General features: G+C 41.3%; 1 protein-coding gene across 2 annotated transcripts; it reads right to left on the bottom strand.

Moving 5' to 3' along the window:
- Window positions 1-1,072: 1,072 nt before the first annotated feature.
- Window positions 1,073-26,825, bottom strand: poglut3 (protein O-glucosyltransferase 3). 2 transcript variants are annotated; one of them, XR_005944423.1, is made up of 9 exons: window positions 26,487-26,825; window positions 25,816-26,013; window positions 20,248-20,528; window positions 19,936-20,146; window positions 13,134-13,330; window positions 11,297-11,491; window positions 9,416-9,520; window positions 8,770-8,937; window positions 1,073-1,798 (listed from the first exon to the last, which is right to left on the bottom strand). XR_005944423.1 is itself a non-coding variant. In XM_041199030.1 (8 exons), the coding sequence occupies exons 1-8, from the start codon at window positions 26,692-26,694 to the stop codon at window positions 1,673-1,675; spliced, it is 1,521 nt and encodes a 506-aa protein (XP_041054964.1). In that variant the 5' UTR covers window positions 26,695-26,825; the 3' UTR covers window positions 1,073-1,672. The 2 variants fall into 2 exon arrangements, 1 of the variants encoding a protein (XP_041054964.1); XM_041199030.1 differs by lacking the exon at window positions 8,770-8,937.

Raw genomic sequence — 26,825 nt, 5'->3', positions numbered from 1 at the left:
AACACCCAAAGCCTGTCCAGCATCCACAAGGTACAACTCAGGAGTGTGATGGAATACTCTCCACTTGCCTGGACACAATAAGCTTGACACAAACCAGGACAAAGCAGCCTGATGATCGGCTCCCCATTCACCACCGTCAACATTCAGTCCTTCCAATACTGATGCACAATGGCAGCAGTGTGTACCATCTACAAAATGCACTGCAGCAACTCATCAGGGTTCCTTCGACAGCACCTTCCAAACCTGGGGTAGCAGACAAATGGGAACCACCACTTGCAAGTTCCCCTCCTAGCCACATGTCATCCTGACTTGGAACTATAATTGCTGTTCCAGCAATGTTGTTGGGTCAAAATCCTGGAACTCCCTTCCTACACCAGAGTGACTGCATTGGTTCAAGAAGGTAGCTGACCACCACCTTCTCAAGGGCAATTAAGAAAAAGCAATAAATGTGGGCCTTGCCAGAGAAGCTCACACACCATGAAAGAAAAAAAAAATCGCAGGAATTGTGGCGTGGAGCTGCCCCATCTGCTGGGCGGCTTACTATCTGTAACTATGCTAGTTTTTATTTATTGTACATAAACAAATCAAATTTTATGTGCCCATATAAGACATAAGGAATTCATAGCTCATCTCTCCACAATTTTTGGTATATGGTGAGGAGATCAGAGAGTGGCTATTTAGGACTAAATGTAGTTAACCGAACTTGTTGGATACAGCCAAGTGTTCAGATTTCAGTCTCTGAGTGAATCCAGGAACCCAAGAGCAACCACTGTTGTTTAAAGACAGAACCAGTTTGTTATGAATCATTTATAGTCAAGTCAGATGTTTTGCAGTCATTTTGATCTCCAATTTCTAGTATAAGACTTAGTCCAAATTAATTTACAAACCATTTGTAATAATTATTTCCTTCCCTAAAAAGTGAACAGTTTGGGATCAAAACTCTCCACTTGTAAAAGAAATGAACCACTGGAGATACCTGCAACACTTGGATTATAACTCATGCTATATACCCAAATCAGTTCTTTACAAATATTATTACTTTACAAACATACAGTTCGGTACTTCTTGCAAGTTTTCAGCACAACTAGTATGACAATTTAATATATAACATATCTGGTGAAAGTATATTAGAATTGTATTTTACAAAACAAGTCTTAAAAAATCCACTATATCTATATATGCAGCGAGCCTACTTTGAAGTAAATTTGTTTTGAAAACTGTCCCGTAATAAATACAAATCTGATTCTAGGATCAAGTCAGATGAGCCCTGATAGACTAGATGCAACACTTTGCATCATGCTTACTGACAAATAAAACCAGATTAAATACAATTTGGTGTGTTTTGAATTACAAATGATAGCTTGAACTACTTTCAAGTAACTACTACAAACTAATCCCAAGTTACAAAGTTCAGCATATCACTCCTGCTATAAGTTCAGCTTCTAATTTCACATTTCATATAGTCAATTTGACACCACGAAGGTAGAATTAACATTTTACACAAAAGCAGCAATAGGCTTAGAGAGGGAAAAAAATTGTGGTGAATAATAGCTACTGAAAATGACATTCACGTCTAAATGTACATTACTTCAGGCCCTTTCTGGAAACAGTCTAAGAAAGAAAGAGAGATTTTTGCATACAAAATTAACAGAGGCAATGGTATTGATTACAATTAAAGTTCTTCCTTTATATTGGCTGTTCTCTTGCAATTACAGAAAGATTCATTATCAGTTGGCTGAAGAACATACTCCATTCCTTCTCGAATTTCAGGCTTAGTAGCCTGCCTTTTGGCATACTCCTAAACAGTAAAAATGAAAAATAATTTGAATTAGAAGAGTTGCTGCCAGTTTAACAATTGTGATTATAATATTGTAGTATAGAGAGGTTAAATTACTTTCTAAAGACAGGCAGTGACAAGACAGCACAAATATGTTAGGTGTCCCAAATCATGATCAATGTTGTGCTACTCCAAATGGAGGGATTTATTACAAGTGGAAAAATAACTTGTCCTGTTACAACCCCTAAACTTGATGGAAATTGAAAATTCTGATCATTTTGTCAATATATGAGTAATTTCTGAAGGGCAGAGATAGCGTTGTGATTTTGGTCAATCAGATATACCTACTATTTGCAGCACATCAAACAAACCATTGGAGAATAGCACAACGGAATCTATGACAATGGCATTAGTCAACATTTTCAAACAAATATTTGAATGATTAGCAGTCTGTAAAGAACAGAGAATCGCATTTAGTGAGAAAGGTAAGGAACCACTCTCTCCACTTCATAATGCTTATACAAAATAAAAACATGAATCATTGGGAGGGTCTTAGGAATCATTTGATCCAAAACCTTACTGGCAACAATTGAGAATACTACTTCCATGTCATATCAAACTAGTTAAATGATGTACATCCTCTTTTCTTTTCCTATTAACTCAAAGAATTATAGAAATATTAGTTACACCTTATTAACAGTCTAAAAGTTGTTCATAATAAATGAAAAGAAAGATTTTGTTAGTAATTTAGCAATCACTTTGCAATGTTATAGCCCCTTTCATAAACATTGGAGAAAAAAATCATTGCTAGATGTGAAACACCAGAATAGGATTCATAAAGCTCAAACCACAAGATTATAACTTCCCAAAGAAAATCAGATTTTGAAATACAAATTACTGTAACATTGGGACAAAAACAGAAAATGCTCAAAACAATAAGCGGGTTTATCTGTAATTATTATCCAGTTCTGATGATGGGTTCACAACTGAAGTATTAGCATAAACGTTCTCCCAATGATTCATGTTTTTATTTTGTATAAGCATTATGAAGTGGAGAGAGTGGTTCCTTACCTTTCTCACTAAATGCGATTCTCTGTTCTTTACAGACTGCTAATCATTCAAATATTTGTTTGAAAATGTTGACTAATGCCATTGTCTGACCTGCTGAGTGTTTTTGTTCCAGCTTTCCTGTATCCCCAGTTTTTGAATGGCCAATGACTTTGGAAATTTAAGTTCATGATCCAGAGAACTACTGTATCAGTGTGATCATCTATATAATGATCTTCTCTTTACTGTGTCAGCCATGGCCCAGTTGGTAGCAGTCTCGTTCCTGAATCAGAAGGTCCCACTGCAGAAACAGGAGCTCAAAAATCTAGGCTGACACTCAGTGCATTACTGAGGGAGGGCTGTGCTGTCACAAGTACTGTCTTTCGGATGACAAAACAAAAACAGAATTACCTGGAAAAACTCAGCAGGTCTGGCAGCATCGGCGGAGAAGAAAAGAGTTGACGTTTCGAGTCCTCATTACCCTTCGACAGAACTTGAGTGAGTCCAAGAAAGAGTTGAAATATAAGCTGGTTTAAGGTGTGTTGGGGTGGCGGGGGGGGAGAAGAGAGAGAGAGAGAGAGAGAGAGAGAAGTGGAGGGGGTTGGTGTGGTTGTAGGGACAAACAAGCAGTGATAGAAGCAGATCATCAAAAGATGTCACAAACAACAGAACAAAAGAACACAGGTGTTAAAGTTGGTGATATTATCTAAACGAATGTGCTAATTAAGAATGGATGGTAGGGCACTCAAGGTATAGCTCTAGTGGGGGTGGGGGGAGCATAAAAGATTTAAAAATATTTAAAAATAATGGAAATAGGTGGGAAAAGAAAAATCTATATAATTTATTGGAAAAAAACAAAAAGGAAGGGGGAAACAGAAAGGGGGTGGGGATGGAGGAGGGAGCTCAAGACCTAAAGTTGTTGAATTCAATATTCAGTCCATAGGCTGTAAAGTACCTAGTCAGAAGATGAGGTGTTGTTCCTCCAGTTTGCGTTGGGCTTCACTGGAACAATGCAGCAAGCCAAGGACAGACATGTGGGCAAGAGAGCAGGGTGGAGTGTTAAAATGGCAAGCGACAGGGAGGTTTGGGTCATTCTTGCGGACAGACCGCAGGTGTTCTGCAAAGCGGTCACCCAGTTTACATTTGGTCTCTCCAATGTAGAGGAGACCACATTGGGAGCAACGAATGCAGTAGACTAAGTTGGGGGAAATGCAAGTGAAATGCTGCTTCACTTGAAAGGAGTGTTTGGGCCCTTGGACGGTGAGGAGAGAGGAAGTGAAGGGGCAGGTGTTGCATCTTTTGCGTGGGCATAGGGTGGTGCCATAGGAGGGGGTTGAGGAGTAGGGGGTGATGGAGGAGTGGACCAGGGTGTCCCGGAGGGAACGATGCCTACGGAATGCCGCCGGGGGGGGTGAAGGGAAGATGTGTTTGGTGGTGGCATCATGCTGGAGTTGGCGGAAATGGCGGAGGATGATCCTTTGAATGCGGAGGCTGGTGGGGTGATAAGTGAGGACAAGGCGGACCCTATCATGTTTCTGGGAGGGAGGAGAAGGCGTGAGGCGGATGCACGGGAGATGGGCCGGACACGGTTGAGGGCCCTGTCAACGACCGTGGGTGGAAAACCTCGGTTAAGGAAGAAGGAGGACATGTCAGAGGAACTGTTTTTGAAGGTAGCATCATCGGAACAGATGTGACGGAGGCGAAGGAACTGAGAGAATGGGATGGAGTCCTTACAGGAAGCGGGGTGTGAGGAGCTGAGTCGAGGTAGCTGTGGGAGTCGGTGGGTTCGTAATGGATATTGGTGGACAGTCTATCACCAGAGATTGAGACAGAGAAGTCAGGGAAGGGAAGGGAAGTGTCAGAGATGGACCATGTGAAAATGATGGAGGGGTGGAGATTGGAAGCAAAATTAATAAATTTTTCCAAGTCCCGACGAGAGCATGAAGCAGCACCGAAGTAATCATCGATGCACCGGAGAAAGAGTTGTGGAAGGGGGCCGGAGTAGGACTGGAACAAGGAATGTTCCACATACCCCATAAAGAGACAGGCATAGCTGGGGCCCATGCGGGTAACCATAGCCACACCTTTTATTTGGAGGGAGTGAGAGGAGTTGAAGGAGAAATTGTTCAGTGTGAGAACAAGTTCAGCCAGACGGAGGAGATTAGTGGTGGATGGGGATTGTTCGGGCCTCTGTTCGAGGAAGAAGCTAAGGGCCCTCAGACCATCCTGGTGGGGGATGGAGGTGTAGAGGGATTGGACGTCCATGGTGAAGAGGAAGCGGTTGGGGCCAGGGAACTGGAAATTGTTGTTGTGACGTAAGGTGTCAGAGGAATCACGGATGTAGGTGGGAAGGGACTGGACAAGGGGAGAGAGAAGGGAGTCAAGATAACGAGAAATGAGTTCTGTGGGGCAGGAGCAAGCTGAGATGATCGGTCTACCAGGGCAGTTCTGTTTGTGGATTTAGGGTAGGAGATAGAAGCAGGCCGAGGTTGGGCGACTATCAGGTTGGAAGCTGTGGGAGGAAGATCCCCAGAGGAGATGAGGTCAGTGACAGTCCTGGAAACAATGGCTTCATGTTCAGTGTTGGGGTCATGGTCCAGGGAGAGGTAGGAGCAAGTGTCTGCGTGTTGACGCTCAGCCTCCGCGAGGTAGATGTCAGTGCGCCAGACAACAACAGCACCACCCTTGTCAGCGGGTTTGATGACAATGTCAGGGTTGGACCTGAGAGAATGGAGTGCAGTAAGTTCAGAGAGAGAGAGATTAGAATGGGTGAGAGGAACAGAGAAATTGAGACGACTAATGTCGTGCCGACAATTCTCAACGAAAAGATCAAGAGAAGGTAAGAATCCAGAGGGAGGCGTCCAGGTGGAGGGAGAATATTAGGCTGAGCATCAACTCGCAGACACTTACTCCTACCTCTCCCTGGACCATGACCCCAACACTGAACATCAAGCCACTGTTTCCAGGACTGTCACTGACCTCATCTCCTCTGGGGATCTTCCTCCCACAGCTTCCAACCTGATAGTCGCCCAACCTCGGACGGCCCACTTCTATCTCCTCGCCAAAATCCACAAACAGAACTGCCCCGGTAGACCAATCGTCTCAGCTTGCTCCTGCCCCACAGAACTCATTTCTCGTTATCTTGACTCCCTTCTCTCTCCCCTTGTCCAGTCCCTTCCCACCTACATCCGTGATTCCTCTGACACCTTACATCACATCAACAATTTCCAGTTCCCTGGCCCCAACCGCTTCCTCTTCATCATGGACGTCCAATCCCTCTACACCTCCATCCCCCACCAGGATGGTCTGAGGGCCCTTAGCTTCTTCCTCGAACAGAGGCCCGAATAATCCCCATCCACCACTACTCTCCGTCTGGCTGAACTTGTTCTCACACTGAACAATTTCTCCTTCAACTCCTCTCACTTCCTCCAAATAAAAGGTGTGGCTATGGGTACCCGCATGGGCCCCAGCTATGCCTGTCTCTTTATGGGGTATGTGGAACATTCCTTGTTCCAGTCCTACTCCGGCCCCCTTCCACTCTCCGGTACATCAATGATTACTTCGGTGCTGCTTCATGCTTTCGTCGGGACTTGGAAAAATTTATTAATTTTGCTTCCAATCTTCACCCCTCCATCATTTTCACGTGGTCCATCTCTGACACTTCCCTTCCCTTCCTTGACCTCTCTGTCTCAATCTCTGGTGATAGACTGTCCACCAATATCCATTACAAACCCACCGACTCCCACAGCTACCTCAACTACAGCTCCTCACACCCCGCTTCCTGTAAGGATTCCATCCCATTCTCTCAGTTCCTTCGCCTCCGTCGCATCTGTTCCGATGATGCTACCTTCAAAAACAGTTCCTCTAACATGTCCTCCTTCTTCCTTAACCGAGGTTTTCCACCCACGGTCGTTGACAGGGCCCTCAACCGTGTCCGGCCCATCTCCCGTGCATCCGCCTCACGCCTTCTCCTCCCTCCCAGAAACATGATAGGGTCCATCTTGTCCTCACTTATCACCTCACCAGCCTCCGCATTCAAAGGATCATCCTCCGCCATTTCCGCCAACTCCAGCATGATGCCACCACCAAACACATCTTCCCTTCACGCCACCCCCCCCCCACCCCCGTCAGCATTCCGTAGGCAGCGTCCCCTCCGGGACACCCTGGTCCACTCCTCCATCACCCCCTACTCCTCAACCCCCTCCTATGGCACCACCCCATGCCCACGCAAAAGATGCAACACCTGCCCCTTCACTTCCTCTCCTCACCGTCCAAGGGCCCAAACACTCCTTTCAAGTGAAGCAGCATTTCACTTGCATTTCCCCCAACTTAGTCTACTGCATTCGTTGCTCCCAATGTGGTCTCCTCTACATTGGTGAGACCAAACGTAAACTGGGTGACCGCTTTGCAGAACACCTGCGGTCTGTCCGCAAGAATGACCCAAACCTCCCTGTCGCTTGCCATTTTAACACTCCACCCTGCTCTCTTGCCCACATGTCTGTCCTTGGCTTGCTGCATTGTTCCAGTGAAGCCCAACGCAAACTGGAGGAACAACACCTCATCTCCCGACCAGGCACTTTACAGCCTTACGGACTGAATATTGAATTCAACAACTTTAGGTCTTGAGCTCCCTCCTCCATCCCCACCCACTTTCTGTTTCCCCCTTCCTTTTGTTTTTTTCCAATAAATTATATAGATTTTTCTTTTCCCACCTATTTCCATTATTTTTAAATATTTTTAAATCTTTTATGCTCCCCCCACCCCCACTAGAGCTATACCTTGAGTGCCCTACCATCCATTCTTAATTAGCACATTCGTTTAGATAATATCACCAACTTTAACACCTATGTGTTCTTTTGTTCTGTTGTTTGTGACATCTTTTGATGATCTGCTTCTATCACTGCTTGTTTGTTCCTACAACCACACCAACCCCCTCCACTTCTCTCTCTCTCTCTCTCTCCCCACCCCCCCAAACACACCTTAAACCAGCTTATATTTCAACTCTTTCCTGGACTCACTCAAGTTCTGTCGAAGGGTAATGAGGACTCGAAACGTCAACTCTTTTCTTCTCCGCCGATGCTGCCAGACCAGCTGAGTTTTTCCAGGTAATTCTGTTTTTGCTTTGGATTTCCAGCATCCGTAGTTTTTTTGTTTTTATCTCTGCCTTTCGGATGACCCATTAAACTGAGGCCCTGTCTGCTCATTCAGATAGACATAAAAAGATTCCACAGTATAATTTCAAAGAGCAAATAAATTCTCCTCATTGAGGGATAAACATTGGCCAGGACAATCAACATCATTAAGAGAGATAATCTGGCCATTGTCACATTGCTATTTGTGGAACCTTGTTTGTGTGCAGATTGGGTGCTGCAGTTCCTACATTTTAAGAGTAACTACACTTCATAAGGTTATTCACTGGCTTTGGGAAGGACTGAAGGTTATGAAGGCAAGTCTTTTTTTAAAACTTTTATGTTCGATCTGTCAATTTTGTCCGTCTCTTTTTGTCTCACCACCAGGAGGAACACAGAAAAGTAGAAGCAAGAACCTACTTCCAAGATCACTCACTCCCCAAATTATCTCTAAGCAGAAGAAAATTGAAGTCAAAAGTTGTCTTACTCCTTTAAAAAGGCCAGAAAGGTAGAAACATCCCATCCATTTCTATTAATGAGATCGTAATACAAAAGTTTTTCAGAAGGAATGTCAATTCACACCAAACCTACATCCAACAACTCACATTTTTGTGGAAGTGCAAGCGATGAGAATTAACTTATTTTCTTTATACGCAATTTTCATTAAGGGCGTATTTGGTACAATAATGTATTTTAATAATATCCTAGTATAAGGCATTTGCCCATCCTTTAGCACCAATACCCTCAATGGAAAAAAAATGACGTAATAGATTATTTTCCAATTTGGAAACAATTTAGCTTCGGCAGAAGCTTCACCTTGACACTCGGGGTATAAATGTACCAAGTGTGGATCATATTAGTACATCTTCATCTCTTTCTCTGCAGAGAGTGATGTCTCTTGGCTTCCAGGCCAATCCAACATCAAGTCACGCCACAATGGTGCAATTTCACACAAATTCCAAAGATTATCTCCTCCCCTCACCACTAGATGACCAAATGAGAAAATTAGCAAGTTATTAGTACATAGAAATGACTATAATTTAAACACCATCCTTAATTTTTGGCAGAGATTGAGAAGAGTATAAAACTGCAGTTTACAATCAAAAAAGACAAAATAGATGCAACACTGAAAAGTATAAGCATTCCAGTGACTTTCCCTTTGTTGATTTTATCCCAGTAAATCCACATGACTATTTTACTAACAAAATTAAGGATGTACAAGGTTCCATGTAGGAACCCCTAAGTTTGTAAATATTAAAACATATAAAAATGACAAAAAGTGTTTTTAAAGAAATTACCAAGGATCCATCCAGAATGAGTAGTTATCCCTAATGTTTCCTTCCATTAATGTTATCATCCACTGATCCAGTTGAATCAGAGTACCACATCCTAGATAATTCAGCAAAAAACTGCCTTGCAGGAGTATGCAATTTAATAAATGGATCTATTAAGTCTCTCAAACCTGTAAGACTATGTAATAGTAACAGTAAAGACTTGAAGGCTGCAGGAGCTCTCTAGCTAGAGCTTGTCCTGATCTGGCAATTTTCTGAGCTTCAGCATCATTATCCTAAGAGAAGACCAAGTAAATGAAAAAGATTTTAGCAAGATGTACATAGCATTCCATTCAGCAATTTCTGTTACCCATTGTGTTGTTACAAATATAAAACAAGCTTTTGATGCATACCTTGTGCTGGGATTGTATCCATCAAAAAACAAGATTACTATTTTTACTCATTGTGTATTCATGTTCTATATGTTATACTTTCCTACTATACTGTATTGCCAGAATTAATTTCATGTTAAAAGATGGAAAGTAAAGGTTTACAAAAAGAAAATATTCAACAATTCCACAAACATATTGCTCCATTAATATGTATAAAGAAATCACATGTTCCAAGCAACAACTGCAATAGAAAATTAAGTTGCTTCATAATGACAATCTGCTTCACTCTCTTGTGGTACAGATTAGTGCATTTATTGCAAATGAATAAGCCTAATAAGGTAAAAATTAAGTTAAAGTCTGGCCAAAGTGACAGAATGATATAGTACTATCCTAACATTTGTCCCAAGGGTAGATAACTTGCAGCTGTTATCAATAAAACTATGTATTCCTAGAGGAAACTGCAAAGTGATTATATTAACAGGCATTGGACTCAATAATTTATAAAAACTCAAGCCATTATTACACATGATTCATACTGAAGGAGTTTGCTAAATTTAATTATTGCCTTATAAACTTCACTTCAGAAAAGCTTTCTGGATAAAGTCTTTTGAGCTGTCTGAAGAAAAGTTTATAAAATCTAGATACTTTTCCTGATAAATGAATTGAAAAACAAATCTGGAAACACTTAGATATCAAAAGTGCTGACATTTTGAATAAATTTGCTTTAAAATATATTGCTCGGTTATGTTAATTATATCTAGGTTTTGAGAAGTACTGTATTTGTTCTGCTATTACATTTGTGCACAATTTGCTTTGTTTTACTGCATATTATATTAAGTAACATCAATAAATACTAACTTTTGCTCCTTTCCCACCCTCAGATATTTGTACAATTTTTAAGTTGAAATTAAACAGGACATAGTAATAATTAGTGCGGGAAGTGTAGTGAACTTCAGATTAAATGACAGGAGCCCTTCCCCATGGCTCAGTGGGTGAATAGCACTGAGACTTGAAGGATTGGAAGTCCTAAGTTTGACCCCTATGATTAAATTAGCCAATCACAAAGTCAGGTCTCAATTTCTCTTCCACTTTCTGTCCTTTCTTTCCTTTCCTTAAAAGGTGCTAATGCAGGTTGTGGTGTGGTGTGATTCTAGGTAACCAAATGAGTATCAAGAGACTACTACAAAATCAACTTCTGTTGTTATGTGGCCACTTGTTGAACTGTGGCCATTTTATTCCCTATCCAGCCTATGAGGTCAAAGCTTATTGTAGCACTTATATTGAATAGAGAGAGACTTCTCTCCTTCATGTGTGCTCTGCCTGAAAACAGGTTCTTCCATGGCTCTTTGTCTGCTGATGCTTCACTCTGAGCTGTTCTCAGTTGTTTTTTGGTCAGTGATGGCTTGCCATTGTCTTCTACTCTCAGGGTCAGGGAAGGAGGCAAATCCACCTCAGCTGGAATGAGAGTTGAACCCATGCTGTTGGTGCCAATCTGAACCACACGCAAACCATCTAATTAACTGAGCTAACCGGCCCCCAAAGAGAGACTAACTCAGCATAAATCGGAATCTGAGCAAGGCCTTCCAACGCATAGTTCAGTGACACATCACATTTACCCACTGAGCCCTTGGGGAGATTCTACGCATTAAAATTGAATAACATTGCAACTTGCTTACTTACCTTCACCCATTTAATCCTCTCAATAACATCACTCATATCTCTCTTCAGTGGAACATAATGTTTCCATGGCTTCAGAGATCTGTAGAAGTGCTCATAATATTTAGAATCCTGCTTCAATACAAGGCTGTCACCCAACATAAGGTATGGGAACCTGTAAGCTGCCACAGTACCATCCACATTCACTTGGTATTTATACTGGAAAAATGTTCAGAAACACATCTCATCTCAATAAAAAAAAAGTTCACATGAATATTAAAAAAAATTGCAACCACAAAAACCCTTCTAAAAGGTCTAATTTTTTTTAATAATAATGGTATTAATGAGGATTTACCTTAAAAAGTGCCTAAAAGTTCAATTTTAATAATTACAAGTCACTTAATATAATGAAAAATATAGTTGGCCTGATGTAACATTTTGATTTGAAGCTCATTCTTTGCGAAATTTTGTAAGTTTAGATTCACAACGGATAACAATATATGTTAATACAAAGCTTGCAAGAAAATTATTTGAACATCTTTTCCAGAAACATAAATTAACACATACAAGAGATAAAGCTGTTGGTGTTGCTGCTGAACTTCAGCACACTGATCTGTCTTTATCCCATAGATAGATCCTGCTTCATATTTAAAAAGGTGGGAAAAGGAAATGGAATATGGTCTAATTCAACATTGTTGCACCTGCTTTTCAGGTGTGAAGTGGGCACAATGATAACCAACTTATCAGCTAGAGACCCGCACGTGAACTGCAGGACGTTTGGTTTGATGCAGAACAGTTGGAGCTTCTATTTAAGGTGGTCTCAATATTTAATTAAAGGCTCCTGGGCCCATTTTTGACCCAGATATCCAAAACCATTTAGACTATTTGCTGATCATCATTTCTGAGTAATGAGTTGCCTACCTAGCAATCCCAAAAAGGACCACTACAAGCCATTCAAGAAGACAGCCTCAAATCTCCTTGTAATGCCCTTTTTGTGACTGGAAGGAGTAGCAATGCTTCTCCTGGCTCCATAGAACAATGGTGAGCAGCTACTGGCCTGCCATGCCCTGTCCTGATTGGGGAAGAGGGGAAAGCCAGTAGACCTACCTGTAGGTCTGACCAAAATTAGTTAGGTTTTCACAGCTCACCAGAACAAACGAGTCTAAGGACAAATGTTGGGTGATCCTCAGGCCTCTCTAATCTGGTGCATGATCGCTGTGCGTCACTGGAATTGTGCAGTTTCAGGTGTTACCAAATTCAGGATCCAATGGATTCATACTTTGGAAGGCTACTAATACTTATGAACCCCAGAAGTATTTTTCAGGCATAAAAGTAATTATTGATGACATCTTATGACTGCAGCTAATACAACACCTGGTTGTAGTGCAGAGTTAGTGGAAGGAGTGATAACATACATAGCAAATCATATCACACAAGGCAACACAATTCTCTCCCATGCCTGGTGCTCTCCCTATAGAATGCTTCAGAATTACTGTGTCCACTCAAACCCCTGCAATATTAATAGCTAGGCTACCAATTTGTAAAAGTAAACCTAGCATTTAATATCTTTTCTTTTTAAACACTCTGTCCATCCACCATCTGTGATCAGATCTGTACCAATAAGCCTACAACCCAAGCATTGACCATCCCTCCATCCCATACCTCTCTACATCTATGTGAGTGAGTTGAGGAATTCAGCAGGGTGAGGGAAATTGAAACCATGTCCACCAGTACATGTAAGTGTATGCTGATACTCCAATTTTGCATCCTAAATAACCTTGTAAAATGCAATCAACTTTGGAAATTAAAATAAAAACACAAGATTTTAAAATAATTGTTTCATTTGTCCATCAATTCATACCTTAAAGAAGTCAAAGAAACTGATCAATTGCGCTTTTCCAAGTTCTTTCTCTTCTTCACGAAAGAAGAAATAGGCAGTTATTCCAGCATCCAACAGCTCAGGATTGTTTCTGGAGATCCTGACTAGTTTCAGCCTCTCTTCGCGACTGTCCCTGCCTCGCCAAAAAGCTTGCTCTGTTTTATTACACCAGGCAGGACCTTGTATTTTGCAAGGAATAAAAATAATTTAAGCAATTTTAAATAAAGGGAAAAGTTCTTAATCTCTCAACTTCCCCTTCTGCTTCCCATTTCAACCAACAGTGTTAATAGTTCACTCTCTTAAGGTGTTGGCCCTCTCTTTTAAATCTGCTGTCAATGCCCCTCCAATCAAAAATAAACCCCTAACCCTACCATCCTTTCAAACTATCACCTTATCTCCAATCTCCCCTTGTTCTCCAAAATCCTTGACCGTATCGTCACCGCCCAAATCAGTGCCCATCCTTCCCGGAACTCCATGTTTGAATCCCTCAGGTTTCTGCCCTCACCACATTACTGAAAGTTCTTATCAAAGTCACAAATGACATCCTTTGTGGCTGTGACAAAGGTAAACTTTCTTGACCTGTCTGCAGTCTTTGACACAGTTGACCACACCATCCTTCTCCACTGTTACCCAGCTGGGTGGAACAACTCCCACATGGTTCCATTTTTATCTATCTAATCATAGCTAGGGTATTGCTCGCAATGGCTTCCTGATCCTGCAGAGTTATCTCCTATTTCTCATCTACATCTGCCCCTCAGCAACATTGTCCAAGAACACATTAGTTTTCACATGTATAATGATGACATCCAGCTCTTCTTCCCCAATTGACTCCATTGACTCCTCTACTGTTGCTAAATTATCAGACTGCTTACCCGACGCCGAGCACTGGATAAGCAAAAATTTCTTTAATTAAATATTGGGAAGACTGAAACCATTGGGCTGGATTTAATGAATTCCTCACCATATGGGGTGGGGCCCATCAAATAGAACAAGTGGCTCGCCCACTGCTTTCCTACCCACCTTGACCCAGTCCCCATGACGTAGTAGGTGGGCGGCCTACCAATTCCATTTTTAAAAAATCATTAACAGGCAATTGAACTGGTTAACAAGTCACTTGACCCAAATATTACACTGCCCGTGCCATAAAATGGTTGGTGTGGGCAAGCAGTCATTTTTAAAAAATAACTTTGTTGAAAAGGCGGGAAGGGTGGGGGTGGTGCCCTGCATGTATAGGGGACACTTCCCCTCCCCAAGCTTATGTCCCTCCTTTTTCCCTCCCCTTTTGGCCTCCAAAACCTGATCCCCCATCCCCCCTGATCCTGCTCCCTATGCTCCCAGGCTCTGTTCCAGCCTAAAAGCACGCAAATTATCTTAGTTCTTCCTAGGGTCTGCTTGCTGTCCTGGCAGTGCCCACAATCGAGTTCTGGTGCTGCTGGGACTGCTGGTCAATCGGATTGGCTGGCAGATCTCAAGTGCTGGACTTCCTCCCACTTGGAGTCGGAAGCCCCACTCTCAGGTACTTAAAGCTGCCCACAGCACGTTATTACTGTGGGGCAGAGTTTTTTTTTATGTCAGTCGGTTTGGAACTGACTTTTGAAACATGGGCGTGAGCAATACACTCCCCATAAACTTCAGCCCATTATTTTCCATCCACACTCCAAACTCTGTTTCCTAGCTAATGACTCAATCCCTCTCCTTGGTAACAGTCAAAGATTAAAACAGCCTGTTCACAACCTAGGTATCAGATTTGACCCCAAGATGATCTTCCTCACACATATTTGTGGTATCGCTATTACCAATTATTTCCAACTCCGTAACATCTCCTGACTTCGCACCAGCCTCAGCTCATCTGCTGGAGTCCTCATTAATGCTCCACGTGACATTTGAAAGCACTCCTGGCTGGTATCCACACTCTATCCTCAGTAAACTTGAAATCATCCAAAGCTCATACTAAGTCCTGTTTTCCTATCAGCCCTGTATTTGTTGGCGTACATTGGTTCTTGGTCAAGCAACACCTTGATTTTAAAATCCTTATCCTTGTTTTCAAATCCCTCCATGATCTTGTCCTTTCCTATCTTTGTAATCTCCTCCAGTCCCACAACCCTGCAACATATCTGTGTTCACCTAATTCTGGCCTCTTGAGCATCCCAAGTGTAATCTCACCACCACTGGTGGCCATATTCCTAGGATCTGGAATGCCCTCCCTATACCTCTTTCCTCTTTAAAGACAATGCTTAAAATGTACCTATTTGGTCAAGTTTTAGGTCATCTGATCTAATATTTCCGCATGTCGCTTAGTGTCATATTTTGTTTTATGCTGCTCTCTTGTGAAGCACCTTGGAGCATTTATTAAGTTAAAGGCGATATATAATTATAAGTTGTTGTTGCCCTCCAACAGTAACTTGGAATATAAAAGTGTCACCTGCAACTAATAAATGTCACATAGAATAAGTTCCCATTATGCAAGAGTTAGGAGGGACAACCAAGAGCTTGATCGAAGAGTTGTATTTTGAGAAGGTTTTTAAAGGTGGTTGGGAAGCTAGAGAGAAAGAGGAATTCCAAAAATTAGAGATGAAGAACAGTTGTATTTTTATGGAAGTACTTTAATTCAAATACATTGCTTCAAAAACATTTTTCTTCTGTTATACAGGATGTACATCTAGTATGACATTAAAAGGTCAGGAAATCTTGTTTTATGCTTATATTAGGCATCAACTAACAATCAACTGACAAATTATGTGACAAGTTATATAGCTAGTGGCTGAAGAACAGTTCATAGATCCATTCAGATCAAGGATCTGTCCTGCCTAATTTTAAACTATTGCCCAGATTTTGTGGTGGAAATAACAGTGAGGCAAATTATGCTCAACTTTATTAAGGAAGGAAAAGGACAGCGATTTCTGGCGTTCCACATGCACAGTTAAATGCAGGAATTAGGAAATTGCTGTCAGAATTGCCGTGCTTCTCAAAAAGCTTTGCTTCAACAGTATTGTACCGAGACACTTGGCATCGAAATTGAAATACTTACCCACTAGATACCCATTAAACACAACAGAAAAAAAGTAGTGTTTGTCCATTCAAGTGTAATTAAATTTTTAATAGTGGATAATTCTAAATTACTGTAAAATAACCTTCTGGCACTGAAAATGTGTTTTTACAAGCATGAAGCCACATTCCTACAGATTGCAACCATTGTTGGAAATTTTTTAAAAATTAAAACAAAAATGTTTTACATTTTCTTTGTCTCATATGTCTCCCATGTTTCTTTATTTCACTTTTTATACATTATTTTACATTAAATTGGGAGTTCAAACACACACTTCCTAGTTTAGACTGAGTTTATCAGTGAGGCTTTTTCAATCTGATTGTTTAGGAAGGTAGGTCCCAGATCCCCTGCAGAGGGTGTTGCACTGTTTTAACTGATAACTGCACATAGCAGACTAAAAGCCAGGACAAATTCTGTGGGCAACTCTAAGTGTAATGAATGGCAAATGGCAGTTATTCGGTGCTAACCATAAAATCTGGACCAAAATGTACATTGCAAGGATACATCAGTTGAATTACATTCTGGTGGCTTATTTAGAATACATTTAAGTTCTGAAAGAAACTTAAAATAGGGGATCAGAAACTATAATATTAATTAATTTAGAGTTTTTTCTTTACTTAATTCAGGAATGTGCAATTAGCTTTTGGAGAGGACACAATGACCACAAGTTTTTCCATTAACTCATGTGATATAGGTGTAGCTGGCATTTATTGACCACCCTTAATTGCTCAAAAAGGTGATGGTGAGCCACTATAGTCCATGTACTGTTAGGACTAGTAATCCCAAGGCCTGGACTAACGACTCTGCAATATGAGTTTAAATCCCACCAAGGCAGTGGGAATTTAAATTCAGTTAATTAAATAAATCTGGAATAAAAATCCTGCATCAGTAACGGTGACCATGAAACTCATCTGGTTCATTAATGATCTTTAGGGAAGGAAATCACCATCCTTACCTAGTCAGGCTCAAATGACCCCAGACCCACAGCAATGTGACTGACTCTTAATTGTCCTCTGCAATGGCCTAGCAAGCCTCTCTGTTGTACTCCACCTACTCAGAACAGTTAGGGATGGGCAATAAAAACAACATCCAAAAGTACCTCCCTCATCCCCTCCACTTCTACTGTGTGCTTCTCCTTGATGGGATCACCAAAATTCCATTGAGATTTTGCTACAACTGTCCAGGGCATTGGTGAGACCGCACCTGGAGTATTGTGTACAGTTTTGGTCTCCTTACTTAAGGAGGGCCATACTTGCATTGGAAACAGTTCAAAAAAGGCTCACTCGGCTGATTCCTGGGATGATTGGGTTGCCCTGTGAGGAAAGTTTGAGCAGGTTGGGCCAATACCCATTAGAAAAATGAGGGGTGATCTTATTGAAATATATGTTATTCTGAGGGGGCATAACATGGTAGATGCTGAGAGAATGTTTCCCCTCGTGACGGTATCTAGAACTAGGGGACACAGTTTAAAAATAAGGGACCTCCCATTAGGACAGAGATAAGGAGGAATTTCTTCTCTCAGAGGCTTGTTAGTTGTAAGAATTCTCTTCCACAGAAAGTAGTAGAGGCTGGGTCATTGCATATATTCAAGGTTGAGTTAGACAGATTTTTGATCAACAAAGGAGTCAACGGTTATTGGGGACAGGCAGGAAAATAGAGTTAAGGCCACAATCAGATCAGCCATGAATAGTTATTGAATGGCAGAGCAGGCTCAATGGGCCAAATGACCTATTCCTGCTCATACTTGTTATGATTTTATATTCCTTATTCAACAACCTTTAAGGAAGCCTATTATTTACAAAAGCAAGTTAACAATGACTTGCATTTTTATGGCACCTCTAACATAGAGAAATATCCCAAGGCATTTCATTGAATCATGATCAAATAAAAATTGGCGCCAAGGAAAGAGCGAGCTATTGGGGAAAAATGACTAGAAGCTAGGTCAGAGAGATAATATTAAGGGTCTTAAAAAGGACAGTGAGGTTTAGAGAGGCTATTTCAGAGGTTAGAGCCTCATGGCTGAAGGCACAGTCACTAATGGGTATGGCAAAGGGAAGGAGGGATGCAGAAGATGCCCAAATTGGAGCAAGGCTGAGTTCTTGGATGATGGTAGGAGTGGAGGTGGTTACAGAGGTAGGAGATGCAAGACCATAGGAGGGATTTGAACATGAGGATGAGAAGTTTTACATCATGTTGATGGACCAGGAGGTTAGTGAGCACAAGGATGATGTGAGACCCGGGTGGTTTCAGGAAACAAGCTCATTCAAAACTGTCGGTGTTTATGGAGAATGGAAAATTGGGTAAATCAGCAGGAAAGTATTGAAATAGAGTCTGGAAGTAACAAAAGCACAGGTCAGAGTTTCAGCAGCGGATAAAGTAAGGCAGACATGCAGACTTGTGATGTCTCAGAGGTGGAAGTAGGCTATATTTGTGACACAGAGGATAAGTGCTTGGACACTCAGTTCAGGGCTAAAGGACAGGAAGATTGCAAAGATTCTGGTTCAGCCCAAGGTAGTGGCCAAGGAGAGAGAATGGAATTGGTGACATAGGAATAAAGTTTGTGGAAGGAACCAAAGACAACAACTTCAGTCTTCCTAATGTTTAACTGGAAGAAATTGTAGCTTATCCAAGGCTAGATTCTTGGACAAGCAGTCTGACAACTCCGAGATAGTGCAGCGGTCTAGAGTGATGGCACTGGGTGTCATCAGCATACATGCAGAACTTGATGTCATATCTTTGAATAATGTCACTGATGGTAGCATGTAGAAAAGAAATAGGGGGAGAAGAAGGATGGGTCCTTCAGTAGATTGGGGTCTGAAGAGAACACCTTATGAAGCTTCTCTTGGCTGTGATTGGATAAGTAAGACAGGAACTAGGTGAAGGCAGAGTCATTTGGCTAGGCAATGGAAGAGAGAAACTGGGCAGGATGGTGTACCAATTGTGCAAAAAAAAAGTGGCAATGTTCTGCAGGAGCAGCAGCATTTGGTCACAGTCACATAGAATGTCATCTGTGACTTTGATTAAGGTGATTTCATGGCTGTGGCAGGTACAGAAACACGACTGAAGAAGTTCACACAAAGAATTAGAACAGCTAGGCATGAATTTGAAACATGACAATTTGTTCAAGGGCTTCAGTGGTTGGAGGTGGGGTGAAGTCTGCTGAGGTTGGATGAAATTGAGGCTAAAGTACAAGAAAGAGGGGATGGAGCACATGAAGATAGTGGCCACATTTAATAAAACAGAAAATACTGGAAAAACTCTTCAGGTCAGGCAGCATCTGCGGAGAGAGAAACAGAGTTAACGTTGCAAGCCCATGGCTCTTTATCAGAACTGAAAAAGCATCAGCCTAAAATGTTAACTCTGTTTCTCTCTCCACAGCTGCTGCCATAACTGGTATTTCCAGCATTTTCTGTTTTTATTTCAGATTTCCAGCATCTGCAGTATTTTGCTTTTGTATTGGTGGCTGTATTTCTCTGATTAAACCTCAACTGTGTTTAGCATAATGGAAAATCTCCAGCCTCTGCAGAACTGACCAATTTCTAAGTACAAAGTAAATGAAGAAAAGGGGAATGGGTGAATGGGAATGAGGGACAAATAAAATGGTTAGTAAATATGGTCCTGTATAGAAAATTTCATTTTAAATAAAAAAAAATCTGTTGCAACAGTAGGTGTCAGGTCATTGATAAAATTTAAAGGTAAAAATATACAATCAGATAGAAATATAAGCAAACAACCTACCAGTCTGTCCTTGAATGGAGAGAAGATCATTTGTTACACCACGCAGTGTTTCTAATGTAGAGCGTGTGATGTCATATGTTGGAAGGACAATATCTGCAGTATCCTCAGAGCCACACCAAGAAATGATGGGCAAGGGATTATCCTTCATCTGACGGGTTTCTAGTGGCCAATCTCCAACATTTACATAAAATTCAACATTGGGCAAGCGAACCTAAGGAAAGTCCATAAAAAAAAACAAAATAATGAGCCGTTTCGTAACAGATTACAGTGTAAAGAATAACGTTTTTAGATTGTGGTTTTATTAACACATACTTTCCTTGTTAAAGAAAGCAGCATTTCATCTGAAAACATTTTGAAGTCAGTGTATCGTCCCATGGTTCGTCGATAAATCTGGTTATCCAATATGGTGTAGTGAACAATTCCTCGATCACCAAATCTGTTTGGTACTTCTTCTAGAAGGAGTGTGAGATCTATACTGGGAAAATTAATGAAGTCGCTAGAAATCTGTTCCTCTTCTGCAGGACAAGATACAGTATCTTTCCATTTCTGGGGCTCTTCTTCTGGACAGTAACAGTATTCATGATAGACTGGTCCTGATAACAGAAGCAGGAATACAAAATATTACTGTTACATGCAACTACAAATTACCTCTAATAATAAGCTCTATCAGAAGTGATTGTTCAGCAGACGTTTCTTTATATTAATTCCCCACAAATATTAAGCTATGTAGTGGCAAAGCTCAAACAATTTTCATAGGTTAGCAAGGTAAATTGTTCACTAAATTTTATAAAAAAAAATGCCTCTACGCATATGCAAGAACAATCAACGATAATGCAACTTGTCAATTTGCAAGTCTTTTTCTCCTTGTTGCAGCCGGAAAGCAATTTGCCTGCAGCAAATTAGTAACAGGGCAGTAAAAGGGTGCACAAGATAACCTAAAAGTCATCTCTGTAACTTTACATTTTTGGACAAATATCTTCCCCGAATTTGGGGAAAAAGGATGAAAAGACCAATAACAACAGCTACAATAAAAATGAATTACTGTGTATGCTAGAAATCTTAAATAAAAACGAGTGTGGGAAAAAACTCAGCTGGTCTGGCAGCATCTGTAGGGAGAGAAGCAAGAGTTAATATTTCAATTTGAATATGATGCTTCTTCAGGACAACTGCAACTTGCATTTATATAGCACTTTCAATGTAATAAAAATAAATAAACAAAATAAATTGTTTAGCAAATCAATAGCTGTCAAAATATCATAATGGATTAAAGACCGAAGTCTAGATAGTAGGGTTTGACTGTGCAGGGTTAAAGGGCTCTGGGGAGAGAATATTTTCCAGGGTCCAGAATGAAGTGGGCTTGAGAGGGAGGAGGGGGATGTGGGCAGAGAACAATATGAGAGGACGATCAGAGGTTGCTTATCATTGTTGTTTTTTTAAATATTAAAAGTAAAGCAAGTTAAAAACAACTTGGCAGCTTTGACACCCAACCATTTATATTTCTTACTACTGGTAGTTTACCTTTGGAGACTAGGAGATCCAAGTCCCCATTAGAAGTTAGATTGTTACAGCACCTGAAGAGGACATTTGCCCACAAAGTCCCACTCAGCAATGTTCAACGTCAAACACCTGCATCCTTTGGAGAGTTTAAATAAAACTTGGCTGAAAAGAATTATCAGCTAATTAAAGTCTCACACAACCAGTTCCTGTTTGGGAGGGCGTATGCCCAGTATTCTGGCAAGATGCCCAAAGAGCTACAGGAACAGAAGAAAAATCTCATTAATATAGTTCTGTGTTCCTCAGAAGCAACTCAAAAGAAAGTCAGATGCAATTCTAATGTTGCCTCTGGTTCTTGCCAATCAGCTTAAAACTGTACCTTCTGGTCACCAACCCTTCTATCACTGGAAACAGTTACCCATCATTTACTTTATTAAAACTATTCCTGATTTTGAGGACCTCAATCAAATCTCCTCTTAACCTCTCAACTCTAAGGAGAATGACCCCACTTTTCCAGTCCATCATTCCTGGTACTATTCTAGTAAATCTCTTCGGCAGCCTCTCTAAGGTCCTGACCTTCTTTCTAAAGTGTGATGCTCAAAAATGACACCACTACTCCAGCTGAGGCCTACCTGTTTTACAAAGATTTGGCATTATTTCCTCACTTTTGTACTCTACGCTGCTATTAATAAAACCAAGAATCCCACAGGTATATTTTTTATTAAACAGTCTTCTCAACTTGTCCTGCCACCTCTAAAGATTTGTGTACTCGCCCCAGTCACTCAGTTCCTACACCTTCTTTAAACTGTGCCATTTAGTACACATTGCCTCTCCTCAGTCTTTCTTCTAACATGTATCACAACACTTTTCTGCATTAAATTTCATCTGCCATACACCCTACTGAAGTCTGTTATCCTTCTCAGTGCTTCCTATATTTCTGAGTTTTGTGTCATCTACAAACATTGATATGCTGCCCTGTAAACCCAAGTCCAGGTAATTAATATATATCAAAAAGAACAATGGTCCTAACACAGGCTGCTTGGAAATACCATTGTCTACCTCCCTCCAGTGTGAAAAACTGCCGCAAACCACTGATCTGCTTTCTGTCCCTTAGCCAATTTTGTATCCACACTGCCAGTGCCCCTTTAATCCCACATGGTACTTTGTCAAACGCCTTCTGGATCCTGAATTGGCTGAGTGGCAGGAATCAGAGGGTGATGGTGGAGGGCTGTTTTTGTGACTGGATGCCTGTGTCCAGTGGGGTTCCACAGTGATCGGTGTTGGTTCCCTTGATGTTTGCGGTATATATAAACGATTTAGACTTGAATGTAGGAGGGTTGATCAGTAAGTTCGCAGATGACACGAAAATTGGTGGGGTGGTAAATAGTGAGGAGGATAGCCTTAGATTACAGGAGGATATAGATGGGCTGGTCAGATGGGCTGATCAGTGGCAAATGGAATTTAATCCGGATAAGTGTGAGGTGATGCACTTGGGCAGGTCAAAAAAGGCACAGGAATACACAATGAATGGTAGGACCCTGGGAAGTACTAACGGTCAGAAGGACCTTGGTGAGCATGTCCACCAGGCCCTTAAGGTAGCGGGACAGGTAGATAAGGTGGTTAAGTAGCCATATGGGATACTTGCCTTTAAGAGCCGAGGCATAGAATATAAGAGCAGGGAGGTTATGCTGGGACTGTATAAAATGCTGGTTAGGCCACAACTAGAGTATTGGGCGCATTTCTGGAATCCGCATTATAGGAAGGATGTGATTGCACTAGAGAGAGTGCAGAAGAAATTTACCAGGATGTTGCCTGGGCTGGAGAGTTTTAGCTATGAGGAGAGATTGGATAGACTGGGGTTATTTTCCCTGGAGCAAAGGAGATTGAGGGGGGGCATGATTGAGGTGTATAAAATTATGAGGGGCATGGATAGGGTAGACAGGAGGGAATTGTTCCCCTTGGTGGAGGGATTAATAACCAGGGGGCATAGATTTAAGGTAAGGGGCAGGAGGTTTAGAGGGGATGAGAGGAAAAACGTTTTCATCCAGAGGGTGGGGGGAATCTGGAACTCACTACCTGAAAGGATGGTAGAGGCAGAAACCCTCATAACATTTAAGAAGTATTTGGATGTGCACTTGCAATGCCATGACATACAAGGCTATGGGCCTAGTGCTGGAAAATGGGATTAGAATAGTTAGGTACTTGTTTGACCAGTGCAGACCCGATGGGCCGAAGGGCCTTTTTCTGTGCTCTAGATCTCTATGACTCTATATACAACATCAAACTTGTCAACCATTTTCATTACTTCAAAGAACTGGTAAGTCAAACAAAATTTGCCCTTAACAAACTTGTGTTGACTTTTGTTTATTAGCCCATACTTGTCCAAATGTCAATTAATTTTGTCCTGGAGCATCATCTTTTAACTGGTTCTATGCCACCAATATTGGGCTGCCAAGGACATGGTGAGAGATGAAATAATTCAAACACTTGACGGGTTTAAAATTACTAAGGAGATGGTATCAGATAGCCTCTCTATACTTAAAGTTGTTAAGATACCAGGACTAAATGAGATGCATCCAAAGATACTGAAGGAAGTGAGAGTGAAAATTTCAGGAGCACTGGCCATAATTTCCCAATCTTCCTTAGATTCAGGAGTGATGCCAGAGGACTGGAGAATTGCAAATGTTACATCCTTGTTCAAAAAAGGGTGTAAAGATAATCCCAGCAACCATAAGGCAGTCAATTTAACCTTAGTGGCAGGGAAGCTTTTAGAAGCTACAATTCAGGACAAAATTAACAGTCCCTTGGGCAAATGCAGGTTAATTAAAGAAAGGCAGCATTGATTTGTTAAGGGAAAATCATGATTTACTAACTTGCTTGAGTTTTTGATGAGCTAACAGAGGGTCGATGAGGGGAATGCTGCTAATGTGGTGTACTTGGACTTCCAAAAGGCATTTGATGAAGTGCAGCATAATTTGTGAGCAAAGTTAGAGTTCATGGAATAAAAGGGAGTGGCAGCAACATGGATACAAAATTGGCTGAAACAAACAGTAGCGGTGAATGGTTGTTTTTCAGACTGGAGGAAGGTTTATGGTGGAGTTCCCCTGGGATTGGTGTAGGGATCCTTGGTCTTCCTAGTGTATGTTAATAACCTAGACCTGGGTGTTCAGGGCAAAATTTCAAAAGTTGCGGATGATACAAAACTTGGAAGTATTGTGAATCATGAAGAGAATGGTGTAGAACTTCAAAAGGACATAGACAAGTTGGTGTAATGTGGGGACAAGTGATGTGATGAAATTTAATACAGAGAAGTATGATGTGGTGCATTTTGGTAGGAAGAACACAGAGAGACAATGTAAAATAAAGAATACAACTCTAAAGGGGGTGCCGAAGCAGAAGGACCTGGGTGTATATTTGCATAAATAATTGAAGGTGGCAGGACAGGTTGAGAGAGTGGTGAATAAAGCATACAGCATCCTGGGCTTTATCAATAGGGGCAAGAGTACAAAAGCAAGGAAGTCATGTTAAACCTGTACTGGTTAAACTAGAGTACTGAGGCCAGTTCTAGACACCACACTTTAGGAAGAACGTGAAGGCATTAGAGAGAGTGCAGAAAAGATCCACAAAAATGGTTCCAAGGTGAGATACTTCAGTTACACAGGAAGATTGGAGAAGTTGAGACTATTTTCCTTGGAGAAGGTTGAGAAGAGATTTGTTACAGCGCATCAAAATCATGAGGAGCCTGGACAGAATAAATAGGGAGAAACTGTTTCCATTGGTGGAAGGGTCAAGAACAAGAGGGCACAGATTTAAGGCAATTGGCAAAAGCAGCAATGGAGACATGAGGAAAAACTTTAATGGAGCGAGTTGTTAGGATCTGAAATGCACTGAGTGTGTGGTGGAGGCAGGTTCAATCGAAGAATTCAAAAGGGAATTGGATCATTGTAAAAAATGGCAAGACTATGGAAAAAGTTATGGGCGTGGCACTAGATGGAGCGCTCCTTCAAAGGCCAGCACAGATATGACAGGCTGAATGGCCTCCCTTCCGTGCTGTAACCGTTTTATGATTCTACGATTCCGGTGGCACTTCCTCTTGTCCTGAGCCACCTCCAGAACATAACATTCCGGGCTCCTACAGCATGCAGTTTCCCCAATTATCTCTGGAACTCAATAACTCATCCGTGGTTTTCAGCACCCTCCCCCTCTTATGCGGTTCCACTGTCCCAGCATACCGAAATAGCATTGTTGTAACAATGTAACGTCAAACCAATTACATTTCAGTGCTGAGCTCCAGTTCAGGCCAACTTCCATTCACCAAGATATTTGCTTACTGCAGATTTCTCACAACTCCTCTACCCAAATGTTTTTTTTCCAATCTGAATTTACCTTTTAAAATATATGGAGACTGGCCTACATGTTGACCTTGAAGAAATACTTCAATCTTTAGCCCCTCACTGGCAGTTCCATACATTCGATACCTCATAAGAAAAGTTCCATCATTTCGATCCAAGGGTGCTGGTACGTAACGCCGAACATGTTCTCTGGAGGACAGCACTTTGATCACCACATTGAATGTATTACTTCCTGAATAAAAAGGGCAAAATGAATGACTTTACTTTTCCATCTTTATTAACTTATGCATATAGTTTTTTTAAAAAAAAATGTCTCGTTATAATTCTGTCATTTTAAAAGATTTTGGTCGGAGAGGAAAGTCTTTAAAAGGAAATCCACTTTAGAGTGGCTTTTAATTTACACAAACATGTGAGCATGGAAATTTGATTACAGTCTTTAAATGACTCCCAGATGTCTGATGGTGGTCATGATTCCGTTATAATTCAATGTGGGGAATCTATTCTACTGTACTACAACAGGGTAGATGCAGAGCAATACTGACAGAAATGCTTAAAAATTATGACTGTATTGTTGGACTTCAATGAAGTTAACCTACATCTGCCTGCTCGGAAATGTTACAATCAATATAGTTATTAAAGTGAATAACAGCAACAGACTCAAAACATGGTCCAAAATGCCCAAATTCCAAGGAACAATTTACATACCGGGAGAATAGGTGACATTTTCTCCTGTGTAGGTAACTGCCTGGATATAGAAATATCGAACCGGCAGCACAACATCAGCCCTCAGACCCGGCCCCCAGACTAAACTTTTTGCAGCACTCACTTCCTCTTTCCCTGTTTCACATTTGCCAACAGAAACCATCAAAAACAACCCCACCGAAAACACCCATAATAAACGCTGCCGCCGCATTTTTTGATTTGCCTCCAATTCACCCCGAATGCATTTGCAAGCCACACCACCCAAAAACTTCAATGCCACCCGGGACTGCTCAACATCGTTGGCCGCCTTTGAGTGGAGCGCGGAAACCCCAATGGCTGCTT

This window comes from Carcharodon carcharias, chromosome 11 (assembly GCF_017639515.1).
Source record: "Carcharodon carcharias isolate sCarCar2 chromosome 11, sCarCar2.pri, whole genome shotgun sequence".
Taxonomy (NCBI): domain Eukaryota; kingdom Metazoa; phylum Chordata; class Chondrichthyes; order Lamniformes; family Lamnidae; genus Carcharodon; species Carcharodon carcharias.
This window is presented reverse-complemented; position numbering and strand designations above follow the sequence as displayed.